At 41.5% G+C, this 13,419-nt stretch overlaps 1 protein-coding gene across 3 annotated transcripts in view; it reads right to left on the bottom strand.

Annotated features, from left to right (window-relative positions):
- Positions 1-2,669: 2,669 nt before the first annotated feature.
- Positions 2,670-13,419, bottom strand: part of dot1l (DOT1-like histone H3K79 methyltransferase) — a 26,704-nt gene continuing 15,954 nt past the window's right edge. Inside the window, exons 23-29 of one of the 3 annotated variants that reach the window (XM_020622371.1) lie at positions 12,753-12,795; positions 11,933-12,549; positions 9,549-9,751; positions 9,224-9,297; positions 8,464-9,138; positions 6,933-7,741; positions 2,670-6,770 (exon numbers count right to left, since the gene is read on the bottom strand). In XM_020622371.1, coding sequence (XP_020478027.1) covers positions 7,092-7,741; positions 8,464-9,138; positions 9,224-9,297; positions 9,549-9,751; positions 11,933-12,549; positions 12,753-12,795 — 2,262 coding nt within the window. In that variant the 3' untranslated portion in view covers positions 2,670-6,770; positions 6,933-7,091. The remainder of the gene's footprint in view (positions 6,771-6,932; positions 7,742-8,463; positions 9,139-9,223; positions 9,298-9,548; positions 9,752-11,932; positions 12,550-12,752; positions 12,796-13,419) is intronic. The other 2 variants (XM_020622370.1, XM_020622372.1) reach the window with 2 other exon arrangements.

Here is a 13,419-nt window from a genome sequence, read left to right as displayed (position 1 = left end):
GGGAGGATGCTGCCAAAACAGGAATATCATGTGTCCTTGATGATTTAGCCAGTCTGAACTGTTTGCTACACAAAAAGATGCTGTTTATTTATTTATTTATTTACCTCCAGGAAGCGGGTTAAACCTATGTAATACAAGGGAATGAATGGAAAACAAAAGGTAGCTTTGCTGGTTTGGACACACAGTGAACCTCCCTGTTTGTAGACTCAGACTAATGAAGGCAATGACAGACATCAAGGGAGGTTTAAGGATTAAAGAACAGACTTTCTCTAATTTTCTAGTGAACCTTTTACTGTTTTAAACAAATGATGAGATGAGAGGTCTTGTTTTAATCCTTCATGGTTGTATAGCGATGATCCACTGTATATTGTTAAAGTTAATTGAGTTTAAATGCTGTTATTTGAGCAAATCTTGAGGTGAAATCAGTTAAAAAAGGAAAAGACATAAAGAAAAGAAAAAAGTAAAACCAAACCAAAACCACACAAAATATATTGTATTGGACTTACAGTACAATTAAAAATTGATAGTAAAAGTGCAGAACTAAGCTTATAGAAACGTGGACGATCAAAAGTGTCCAGTTCAACAGTGGAAACTATCTTATTGCCTTATTTTAGGACAATGCTCTTAGCATCATGACATCAAGGTGGTTTAAAGGGATAGCTTGACACTTTGAGAAATATGCTTTTTCACTTTCTTGCTGAGAGTTAGATGAGAAGATAGATATTATAGAAGTACTTCTATGGTATAATACCTGTACATTACCTATGAAGCTGAAGCCAGGAGCTTAGCTTAACTCAAACACTGGAAACAGTTAGTCTGGCTCGCTTCAAAAGCAGCAAAATTATTCTATGAGCACATTTAACTCACCACTTCGATCCATACAAATTTGCAGTGTCCAGTCTGTGTGTGCTTGACTATTTTTTTGGCAATTTTTAAAATTTGTTTTGGTTTAACTCTTTAGATTTTGTAAGGTTAGACAAATCAGAAATAATGTAATAATTGCTGTGCCTTAGTAGTATGGCAGATTTCTTATTACCTCTGGCAGAGCTTAGTTGTCTACAGCCTGTTTGTAGCTCATTAGCTTAGCATAGTTTTTTGCTAAGCTAACAGGCTTCAGGCTCCAACCTCATATTCAAGGGACAGGACCAAGTATGGTATCAATCTTCTCATCTACATCTCAACAGGAAAGTTAAGAATGGTTTGGTATGGTACCTAAAATGTTGAACTATTCCTTTAGTACAAACACCTCACCGTGATGAGTCAGTCACAAATGATTTGACCCTTGAACTCTTGAATAAAGAGAATTTATTATCTATGTCAGCTATTCTCCTCTAGTGTGCCTCTAATGATCTTGTAATGTGTTGATTTGCACCAGTTGTTATTGGTCAGACTGAGCTATTAAAACAGATCATTTACATGTCCAGTGTTTGTTTGTTTGTTGTGTCCTGATGCTTTTCTCTCTCCTCTATCCACTCACCCCAACCAGTCGAGGCAGAAGGCCACCCACCAAGAGCTAGGGTCTGTCTTAGGTTTCTTCCATTAAAGGGAATTTTTCCTCTCCACTGTCGCCAAGTCCTTGCTCAAGAGGGTTGTGTTGGGATTGACCTATAATACTGTATGGTCTAGACTTTATTATGTAAAGTGGCCTGACATGATTGTTGTTGTGAATTGGTACTAAACAAATAGAACAGAACTGAATTCATGTTTGTCAAACCAGCAGTCAATGAGAAAGGACTACAGTCTAATAGAAGATCTAAGCAGCATTTGGATGCATGTCAAACAAGGCAATGACAGAGTTGAGTTGGACAGCATTATTCAGAGGATGTTTCCCTAAGGAATGTTTACAGTTGTAACCCTTATTATTCATGCTGGAAGGGGTAAAACACTGAACAGTGAGCCTGCTCTCAGAAAGGAACAGGGCCATGAGATCTGACTCCTTTCAAAGAGCGTTACTCCCATCAATAGTCTTCCAGCTGCAGCCTTGTTTTGCAGACAGTCAAGGTCTCTGAGCTGTTTAATGGCTGTGTATCCCACGAGATAAAGCCAGGGCTCATTCTTGTAAATTACACATCTTCTGGGCAGAATGACAAGAATTTTTCATCTCTTTCTATTGGCAACATGTTATGAACAGAGTATTTGCATAACTGTTCTTGTTCTACCAAATCTTCCTGGTGGTTATTTACAATAGGTAGATCTAAACTGTGGGAATTAGTTTATATTCAAAAGTATTTTAATAAAAACCTATATGGTTTAAGTCCTCTACATATTTCTACTCCTGAGAATATAGAACCTGCACACTGCGGCTGAGTCCAGGTGAAAGGCTTCATTATACGGCCTTGCTGGGAGGTTTAGTCAAACACGCTCCAGGCATTTTGGCACAATAACAAGTACACACTTCTCTGAATTGTGATAGTGGGAGCTCAGAGTATTAATGTAGCAACACTATAAAAACACAACTGGCCATATGTTCAGTGCCACATTTTTCTGTTTTGAATATACAATTTTTTTTTATGTTTTATTTTTTTGAACAAGTGCCGTCTTCTTGCTTCCTCATGTTTAACTCACTTATTTTCAAAATAAAACTACTTTAGTGTGTGGACTTCAGCATGATCTACCAGTCTTCCATGGGGAAAAACAGAATGGAATCACACAAGTGTCTCTACACAACAAAATAAATTCACATATTCTAAGAAACATTTTATTAAGAGCCATAAAACGCAGGGGAAAAAACATTAATTCCATATGTTTCATTATAACATCTTAGGATAAAAGCACCAACACCAAACAGTAACAGTTTTTCCACGAAACTCCAAGGCCTTTTGGAAAGTAGGTTTGCCGTTATTGCACCTCAAACCTGCCCTGGCTTCACCAGTCAGATTACCATAAACACACTTTAGTTCACGTCTGTCCTTGATCAGTTTCTGACCCAAATACTGGGATGGATCCCACCAGAGGACAATGAACCTCCTTCTTAGAGACACAAATCTAGACAGAGGCATTTGTGAGATGAGGAAGATGCTGAAAGCGATAGCTATTTCACAGCTTCTTGAGATCAGACTGACTTATAAAGCTCTATAAAGCTGGATTTCCCTTGAGAGGCTGGGTGTAAGTGAGAGTGAGAATGAATCAGTGGAGCTCAGACAAGGCAGATGTCATTTTACATTAAAATACACTTGTTAAGGGGTTGTCCTGGTCCTGAGTTAGGTTAGAGAGGGACTTCACAATGCCACATAATGGTTGAACAGGTTTGTGACAAGCTCTAGCTTAAAGAAAATAGTTCACATTATTCATTTCAAGCACAATAGGAAGTTCCCAAGTTAAGACCTCTGGCAGGATTTAAAGTAAACAACCTTGACCGCGGAGCTGTCGCCAATCAGTAGTGTACCAGGATGGAGAACTGCATAGAAGCTTTAAGCTCAAGTCATGCTCATATGCCAAAGGATTTAGATAGCTAACAGCACCTCATCCCTTTCAGCTACAGAAGTGGTATGAAATCTGTAATGAACTTTTCTGCTTCCACAAAACATTCTCACTCGCACATCGAGAACATTAGAAAAACTTCCGCAGGTTAGACAGGGCTGTCCAGAAAGCCGCCAGGCAAGCTTGTGTTGAGGATTAATAAACCATAAAACCCTGCAGCACAACAGGAGAAGAGTAGTATTTTAGCATCAATAGCTGCAATTTCCTTGTTTTAAGTGAAGGAGAGCACCGTGCTGTCTGCCTGACTAGTAGTAGTAAAAACTGACAGGAATCTGAAGACACAATTAAAAGCATAACATGTAACTGCAATTGTATCAAACACCAAGAATAAGAAAATCAAACAGCATCAACAGTAATTACAAAAGACCTTTCAGTGCTGGTAACAAATAGACTCTATTGTTTCTAATTCTGTTACAAATGACTTATTCACTTATATACTTGCAGGTGAGAAACACAGGAGGACAGAGGACAGGAGCTTTTACCATAAAGCTTTAGTCTAATCTTCTCTTCGAAGTGAAAAAAAAAAAACAAAACAAAAAAACAGCACACACACAAACTGAGCTTATTCCCACTGTCAGAGAAAAACAAAACTCGGCTGCTCTCGAGTGTTTTACATCAGAATGTCTCTTGCAATTACACAATATGCTCACATTACAAGGTACAGACTTGTCAGTAAGACGTCTAAAGACAGACAGTGTGTGCAACGAGCTTGTGTACGCACCACAAAAAACTGCTTGTAAAATCTGAATTGCCATAGTTTGCAAAAAGAAGCACCATATTTCCTGCAGAATCTGAACAAAACAAGAGAGAAACAAAGAAGTGAAAACATCTGAAAAAGGTGAGAACATTTCTAGTGCTGGAATCAAGTTGTGTTTGAGCCACAGCGCCTCTGTGTGTTAAATAAAAACAACTTCTGAGTTTCTAGTTCTGTGGTGTATATATCACAAAAATACAGGTGCTATGTTGCTGTGATGTTAGGCGCCATCTGTTAAGGTCTTGTGGTGGCAATGCTCTCTCCCCTTTGCTTCAAAAGGCCTCCTGTTTAAACAGGCTGAATTTAAGGGCAACAATGCCGGCTCCACAGCACCCTTATTCTCTCTCTCTCTCTCTCTCACACACACACACACACACACACACACACACACTATATATACTTTTACATATATAGACTGTATATAGATACATATTTCATATACCTTTCTGTTTATGATGGAGAGACAACAAAAAGCAAACAGTTATGTACAAAAACAGTGTGTCTTGTTCACTTACATATGAGCAGCTCACTTTTAAGAGCAGATGAATGTTTAAAACGACTGTGTGAAAAACATGAACAGAGGGTCGTTATACCTGTTTACTCAGACTCTGACCCAGCTGTTTCATCGAAAGGTGGTATCTACAGTTGTACACTAGGCATTTAAAGAACCAGATAATAGCATATTAAATATGAGAAAGCAAATGCCAAAAATGGCTTTACAAATGTCCCTGTGTACAGCACCAAGTATTCAATTTGTTTTTGATGTTTTCACTATAGAATAAATAAGTTCAGGCACAGTCCAAATTTAGCACCATTGTTTTCAGACTGTGAGTCAAGTACACACACTATTGCATTCTACAATATCAACACATTTCAGGATTAAAAAGAGAAAAACAAATTCCAAGGCAAATGGAGAGAATGACAGCATAAATATAATAATCTAAATTATGCACAACTATACAGTTGGAGAAAAAAAAAATCACATTCACAGTACAAACATAGTTTACAAAAAAGTAATTACACATTAAAAAAGGAAACAAAAGGGGTGAAGAGTCCAGTAGTTTGTCGTGGTTATAGATCATGTTGTCCCAGTGTGTGAGGATTTGCATGCATGAGTGTGTATGTGCGTGTGTTAACAAAATGTGGTACGTCTCCACATTTGACATTTTAGCCTTAAACATTTACTTAAACCTGCAATTCCCAACAGCAGAGATAAATATGAGTATGTTTCGATTATGAAGGCTTAGAAGTTCCTGCTGTAAGAACATTTCTGCTCTAGCCCCACATAGTAGTGTGATTTACCACATTGACTGAGGAAGAAAATGTTAATGTAAATACAGAACTTATTTGAATCTTCTGTGGTTTTACTCGAGTTTTTGTTTTTACACCATGACTCCTCATCACTTAATAGTGTAGCCACAACTCTGATAACACAAAGCACCATCTCATTAAATTCATTCCAATGGGTCTTTTTTTTAGAGAGAGAAAAAGAAAACGCACTCAGCTCTGCTAAGCATTACTGGCACCCCTGGATATGTTGTAAATCAGAACATCGTTATGGACTTCAAAAATATTACACTTATATGTTCCTCAATAGTTTCACTGATATATTAAATATTTTATATATCAGAAGAAAACCACAGTTAGTGGCAACAAAAAGAAATATGAGCAGTAAAGGGAATTAATAGTGAGAAACCCCTAATTTTCATTTTCTGCAACATAAAAACAGAAAATAATCAACACAACCAGAGTTTAAGGGGTGTTGTCAAACCAGCCAGGACTTGTACGTTTTCTGCTAACTGTATCTTGCTATCCAGTGTGAAGTTAGACTAAAATGTTAAGTTCCTCATCATGTTTCAGTCAAATATGTTGCAACAAATACTGAATTTCACTGAAGGAAAAGAAGTGTTAAAAGAGAGCACACATGCAGACAGGCGAAGCTGCATGACATCTGAGCAGAGTTCAGTGAACTGGTCTATGTGCAATTATGCACAAATTCACTCCTAGAAGTGTCAGTCTGGAGGGCACATGACACCTGATGAGATTCAGCTGTAAAATGTGAACTGTGTGCTTCAATTGGTTGTTAAATGTTACATTAAGTCATTCAATATTTTGCAGAACTCTAGTTGCTATAATAGTGACAAAAATGACAAACTTCCATACTACTGAGCACCTTAATGTTAAACCAGATATATTTCAGTTCATTCAGTGCTTAACAGCAGCAAGTACTGATTTACATGATGTAAAAGCTTCAAACTAACTTATTAACTAACAACACTCCACACCTAAATATGACTAGTACCAATGAATTCTGCTCAAGGTGACCATAGTGGTGGTTGTGGGTAGTGAGTGTGTGTGTGTGGGTAGTGAGTGTGTGTGTGTGTGTGTGTGTGTGTGTGTGTGTCAGAGATGCCAGTCTTGGAGGCGGTTGGGTAGTGCAGACATTTTGAAGCACCAGTGAGTCAGGACAGTGCCTTGGTCCACACCTGGATATTTGCATAGTTTATTTCGTGTTGAGGTAGTTTTCATCAATTACCTGAAGGATCAAAAAAGAAGGGAAAAACGTGAGCTAAAAAATTCACCATAGCAACAAATAAATTAGCCACAACTGTAGCCAATCCCGTCACCTTCAAAACCCAAACTTATCATCCAGTACAGTTTTTAATACTTTAAATCTAAAACTCATTAACTCTCTTACCTTATTCAACCAGAAAAACAGCCTGTGGGAGCACAGGAAAAACAGGTATCCTGTCTCTCTTACTCCCTACCAGTCTCTCCCTCTTTCCACCCTCTCACTGCCCTTCACCCTTCCCCTCTCCATCCTCCACCTTTCCCCCTTTTCCCTCACCCCCCAACCCTATCTAGGCCGGGAGCTGGAGATCTGGGAGGCAGTGTAGGTACCATGCACACTCTGAGTCCTCCACATGCTCCCACCACCACCTGAGCCGCTGACTGGTGGTGGAGGGGTCAGCCGAGGGGAATAGTGCACTGTGAATGGACGAGACAAGGAGGAGGCTGACAGAGAGGAAGAGGAGAGGGAGGCAGTAGCGGCGGCAGCAGCAGAGACAGAAGCAGAGGAGGCAGAGTTGGAGGAGGAGATGGAGACAGAGAGGGATGACTGTGTTCTCTGGTGGTGGAGAGCGGAGTGTGACATACGGGAGGAGTGGAGGGAGTCTGATCGAGAGGATGGCAGGGCATCTGAATGCGTGGTTGTTGACAAGGAGGGGACGCTGTGTAGGGGTGGAGGAGGGGGCAGGGAGAGTGTGGGAGGAGAAGGGCTATGCAGGACTGACTGGGTGCGGCTATGTTGAGCCTGGGAGAGGGGGAGAGGTGAGGACACGGAGGCCAGGCGCGTGGAGGCTGGTGGGGGGGTGGTGAGCTGCTGGGTTTGGGAGGAGGTAGAGGAAGAGGAGGAGAGACTGAGCAGAGAGCTGAGGCCTCCAGAGGTGGGCAGCGTCACCCCAAACTGATGGGAGGACACTGAGGGAACCACGTGGTGAAATATACCTGCAAATCATACAGCAGAAAATGGAGGGAAGGGGAGGACAAGAGAGTGGAGACAGGGAAGAGAGAGCAGGTAATAGCAGCAAGGAGAGCAAGAAGGGGGACAAAGAGAGAAGCAAGGACTGAGCCACATTGTGCATAGTGCCAGGCAAGTCTTAGAAAAGCACACTGAAAGCCAACAGAGTCAGTCCACTGTGACTGTAGTGGGATAAAACTAAACATTTGGGACATTTTAGGATTGAAGTTAAACAGGAATTTTAGCATAGCAAAGCTGATTTCTAGATATATTTTTGCTGACAAGTGAAGTGACTCTGATAAACAACTCCAACACCCACAGAAAATGACAAATTAACCAATGTAGAATCAAATGGTTATATAAAAGATTTTTTAATACGAGATCAACCACAGATTGCAAGACAATGCTTTCTTTCCAAAATCTGTTCTGTATTTGTATTGTTTTCTCTTACTAAAGCAGCATTTTCTGAGGGTGTCTTCAACTACAGCACTCAAGCAGCCAGTCCATGTCACAAAGCAAAGCAACACAGAGAGTCAGTTGTCTGTCAAGCTGTCAGTGGCACAGACAGCAGCACTAGGCCCTCCACTGCCCTGCCTCTAATAGCAGGCCCATTCCCTGATGACTCAAGGCTAAGACTAAGACCTCACTGACTGTTCAACAACCCCCAGATAAACCTTTACACAATCAGTATGTCATCAGTGATACTTGCCTCCAGCCGCTCCCCCTGCCAGCCCAGCACTGGAAAAGTTTCCCAGGGCAGAGTGTCCATTGACAAGACGTGGGGATCCACTAACCGTGGTGCTGCCTGTCTGGGCCCCGAACAAGGACTGTAAGACTGAGGTCCCCCCAAGAGGGAACTGAGACCCCAGGTACTGTCCCACTGATGATCCTGTTGTTGAGGAAACTGCTACAGGACTGCCTCCCACCTTTCCACTCAGAATCCCTCCGCTGCTGGCAGCAGCAGAAATGAAAAGGTTCTGACTGGCCAGGCTGCTGCTGGTCTTCAGCTCCCAGTCACGGGGTGCCTTTTGCTTCTGGGTCTGGCGTTGGTCTGAACAACTGCCTCCCTGGGGACCACCACCACTGCTACCCCCACTTCGGGTTCCTGTCTCCTGACTGAGGAAGGGGTTGGGGGTCATGTAGTTGGATGAGTCTCCATCACTCCCTTTTCTCACCTGCTGTTTGTGATCAGAATCTGAATCTGTGCCCCGGCTCGACGCTCCCATACCAAATGGAGAGCCCCCCTGTCTCAGGTCGGAGTTGGGCTGCTTGGGGTCAGAAATGGGTGAAAAGGTAGATTTCCACTTGCTGGTAGAGGACAAGGAAGATGAAGAGGAGGCCTCACTACCTGTGCTGTTACCACTGCTGCTACCAGATTTTCTGCCTAGTGGAGGGCAAGGAGAAGAGTAGTTGCCTTTGAGTGACAGAAGTGGAAGGTTATTTTTATTTTTATTTATTTATTTATTTACCTCTTTCACTATCACCTAGTCTTCCAGGTCCATCTCTGCTCTCCAAGGATATAGTGGCAATTTTTCTCTCAATTCTACAAAAAACAAAAATGAACAATCAAAACAAATAACCTATAAATTCTACAACAAGTGCCTGTCCTATTACTAACATAAGAACACAAAGAAAAATGCTGTGATTGATCATAGCGGCTCAACTTTGTCAAAAAAAAAAAAAAAGGTGAAACAGCCCACAGCTGTAGGGGATACCTGCAAAGTCTTATTGCAACAAGGGCAGCTCAGCAGGTACTTTGATGTCCTTCATATCTTGATATTATGACTATATTACCTTGAACTTGAGCTGTCAGCAGGGTATCCTGAGTCATCATCATCAGAACTGGGGGCTGAGTAACGACCTGTGCCATTGAGCTCTAGGGGGCGCTCTCTCTTCAGGACGGGAGGCTGGTCCAGGTCAAGCCCATTGGGGCTGCGGCTTGACTGTTCTGGGGAGGAGATGGCAGAGATCTCCAGAGGCTGGTTGATGTTGTTAACCTGTTGAGACAAATGATTACACCGTGACTGATCCTGACTGAACTCACTCACATTGAAACAACATATCTGTAAGACCCGATGGTTTAAATACAGCACAGACTTCAAACTTCTTGCTCATGACACTGACTATACACCGATCAGGCATAACATTATGACCACTGGCAGGTGACGTGAATAACACTGACTGTTACAGTGTGTGGGGTATATTAGGCAGCAAGTGAACATTCAGTCCTCAAAGTTGATGTTGGAAGCAGGAAAAACTGACACGTGTAAGGATGTGAGTGACTTTGACAAGGATCAAACTGTGATGGTGAGATGACTGGGTCAGATCATCTCCCACACTGCAGGTCTTGGTGGGTGTTGTTGGTCTGTAGTGGTTAGTACCTAGCAACAGTGTCTAAGGAAGGACAAATGGTGAACTGGAGACAGGGTCATGGACGCCCACGGCTCACTGATGATGAGGTTGATCTACTGTAGATTAAACTTTTAACTTCCATTTGTACTTTTCAAGAGATTAAAATTTTATTTGAATCTTTGTTAAAATGGTTGAAAATGAGAAATACTGTCCATTGGTCTCTATGAAGAGAAAGAGTCAGGGGCTGTAGTGGTGATATCACACCTAGAGTGGTGAGGCTGATGAATTTGTCTAAAAGATTCTCTAACTCGTCCTCACAGTTTTCACTCCTTATACATAAGTTTTTCACTGAATTGTAGTAGTGTTGCTTTCATCAGCAAAAATTATGACTAAATATCGTTGTCAACGAACCTTTATCACGTGACGAAAACAAGACGAGACAACGAAAATGCCGGTCATGTGACGATAACTATAATTATATGGATAATGCAATATTGTTGACCAAAAAAAACGAGACTAAATGTGGTTTACAAAATAAAAACTATGCTAAAATGTCTCTTTATTTTCGTTGACCAAAACCAGACAAAATGAAGTGTTATAAAAATTATTTCGTCTCGTTTAGTCACATTATTATTATTATTTTGCAGAATTTCTGTTTCCTGTGTCTCGCTTCAGGGGCCGCATCGGGTCGCACTGCGCAGACGCAGGTGACGTCACTTCCTTAAGCTCCACTCGCGACGTTATTTAGAAGACAACAGAGTTAAGTCTGACACAGAGAAAGGGACCGATGGCCGGCCAGCCGGGATTTCGTCTTTGGGAGAAAAAGAAGAAACGACATTTGGAAAAACTTTCATTACATAAAAGTGGAAAAGAAAACGGAATGTGTTGTGGAAAAAGATGGGGAGAAATGTGGCCACAAAATCACACAAAATGTGTGTTGGATGTATTCTTGAGTCTATAAGGTAACAATAATATAATAAGATAACCTTGTTTGAAATGGGTTTGGCTAAAAGAAAATTTTGGTTTCGTCTATACTACTAGGTACTTATACTATATTGACTGGGTTAAATAGAACTGTATTACTAAAGAGACTAAAATAAAATTTTATTGACTAAAACTAGACTACAATGTCAGTTTTCATCAACTAAAACTAGATGAAAATAGTCATAGATAATTCATACTACAATAAGACTAAAATGCTCAGACGTAGTTGACTGAAACTTGACTAGACTAAAAAGAGTATGAACGTGACAAAAACTAATAAAAATTAAAATGACAGCTTCACACAAAGACTAGACTAAAACAGGCCACCAAAAACAACTGTAAATTGTAGACACATCTGTGCTCCTTCCTGACAGTATAATTGTGGAAGCAAATGGATTCACAGAAGATGCACAGTGAGCTGCAGAGCGACACGAGTGCCAACCAACTGCCACATTGACTCCTATGTAAACAGTATTAGGCAGGTGGTCATAATGTTATGCATGATCAGTGTAACTGATAGTACTAAGCCGTCCCTGGTAGGCTAGTGGTTAAGGCGCAGCACTTTTGCCGCGGCGCCCCGGGTTCGAATCAGGGTTGCGTCAGGAAGGGGATCCGGCGTAAAACACGTGCCAAATGTCAACATGCGAGTCGTCAGTGTGACAATTTGCTGTGGCGACCCCTAAACGGGAAAAGCCGAAAGTGACTTCAGTGTAACTGATAGTACTGCATAGTCCAGTAATCATTATGGAACTTCACAGAATTACCAATTGCTTTCTTAAAAATCAATACAGTGTCACATTGTTTCAGGCTGGTTTCCATTTTGAATGCTTTCAGTGACTCACCATAGAGTTAATATTTAGTGGTGAACCTGAGGAGTGGCTGTTGGAGCTGAGCCCGGGGAACGACCTCCTCTTTGGAGATCCACTAGCTGTGACAGTCCCTGCAGAGCTGCGTTTCCTTCTTCCCCGCTTGCGTCCCTCTTGAGAGCCTAGGCTGTGAGAGGAGTGTGATGATGACGTATGTGTGGGTGTGTGGGTGTGCTGCGTGCTGGGGGACCGGTGGTGGTGGTTTCCATGGATACTGTGGTATCCCTGCTTGGCTGAGTTGCCAGTGTGATGGTGGAGGCGTGTTCCTCCAGCCGTGCTGCCTCCACTGCCTGATGAAGAGGAAGACGAGGATGAAGAGGAGGAAGAAGAGAAGAAGATTCTCCTCCGCAGTTCGCTGTCTTGGGGCTCTGTGTCAGATTCTCCACCGTGGCGGTCTTCTGGAAGAATCCTCGGGGGTCCATCTGCATACTGGAGCACCCCTCCAGTACTGGGTGGGGGGCTCTGGATGGGACCTCCTCGGCCCATTGGTCCTGTCAGAGGAGTGTTGCTGTGTGGAGGAGTTGATGAAGAAGCACCATTGTGGTCCTCTGGGTGGGGACCTCCATTCATCATCCCTGAGCTTGAGGAATACCCTAAAGAGAGACCAAACAAGATAAGACAAACATACTTAGAAAGAACAGATAATAAACGATCAAACACAGGAAACACTTAAATACTCACAATTTATCAATTTCAGGTGATAATGTGGTGCAGAAAAATGGAATGTATTCTTCTAAAGGTAACAGTGGCTATAACATGTGAAATGCGGATTGAGTGGTTGAGGGGTATTCCTTACCATTGGTCTGGCCTGCCTGAGAGACAGGACTCGGAGTACTTCTCTGAAATTATGAACACAAAGAACATATCATGATGTGAACTCAACACAAAATATCTAAAACTTGAAAAACTATGGCAATTGAAACAACAGTTGTTAATATTACATCGCTCTAACTTGTCTATGTGGATTTGTTGCACCATTCTTATTTTTCACATGAGAACATTGCATCTGCAGCACGGTACTAATGTAAGTGGCCTAGACTGAGGCAAGAGAAATGCAAACCTCACAACAGCCACTGCACTTGTTAACAACCACATGTCCTGTGTCCTACAAAAACACAGTGAATATGTTGATAATATTTTATGGATAATGATACACCGGTTAATAGATTGGAGGATGTAGTAGATAAGTTCAATAGGTTCTTTGTGAATGTTGGTCCTGGTTTAGCAAGAAGCATTTGTACAGATGATACATCCGTCACTATAAATAATAATACAATCGAAAGGAACATGAGTTCTATGTTTTTGAAGCCCATAGTTGAAAAGGAAATTATAGAGATAGTGAATAAATGTGGCAACAAAACATCTAGTGATAGTGATGGTATCACTATGACAACTGTTAAATGGGTAATTGAGGGGATATGCAAACCATTAACCCATATTTTTAACATGTCGTTTCGACTTGG

Source organism: Monopterus albus, unplaced genomic scaffold, assembly GCF_001952655.1.
Source record: "Monopterus albus unplaced genomic scaffold, M_albus_1.0 scaffold279.1, whole genome shotgun sequence".
NCBI lineage: Eukaryota > Metazoa > Chordata > Actinopteri > Synbranchiformes > Synbranchidae > Monopterus > Monopterus albus.
Note: the sequence above shows the minus strand (reverse complement) of the source record. Positions and strands in the feature narration are given on the sequence as shown.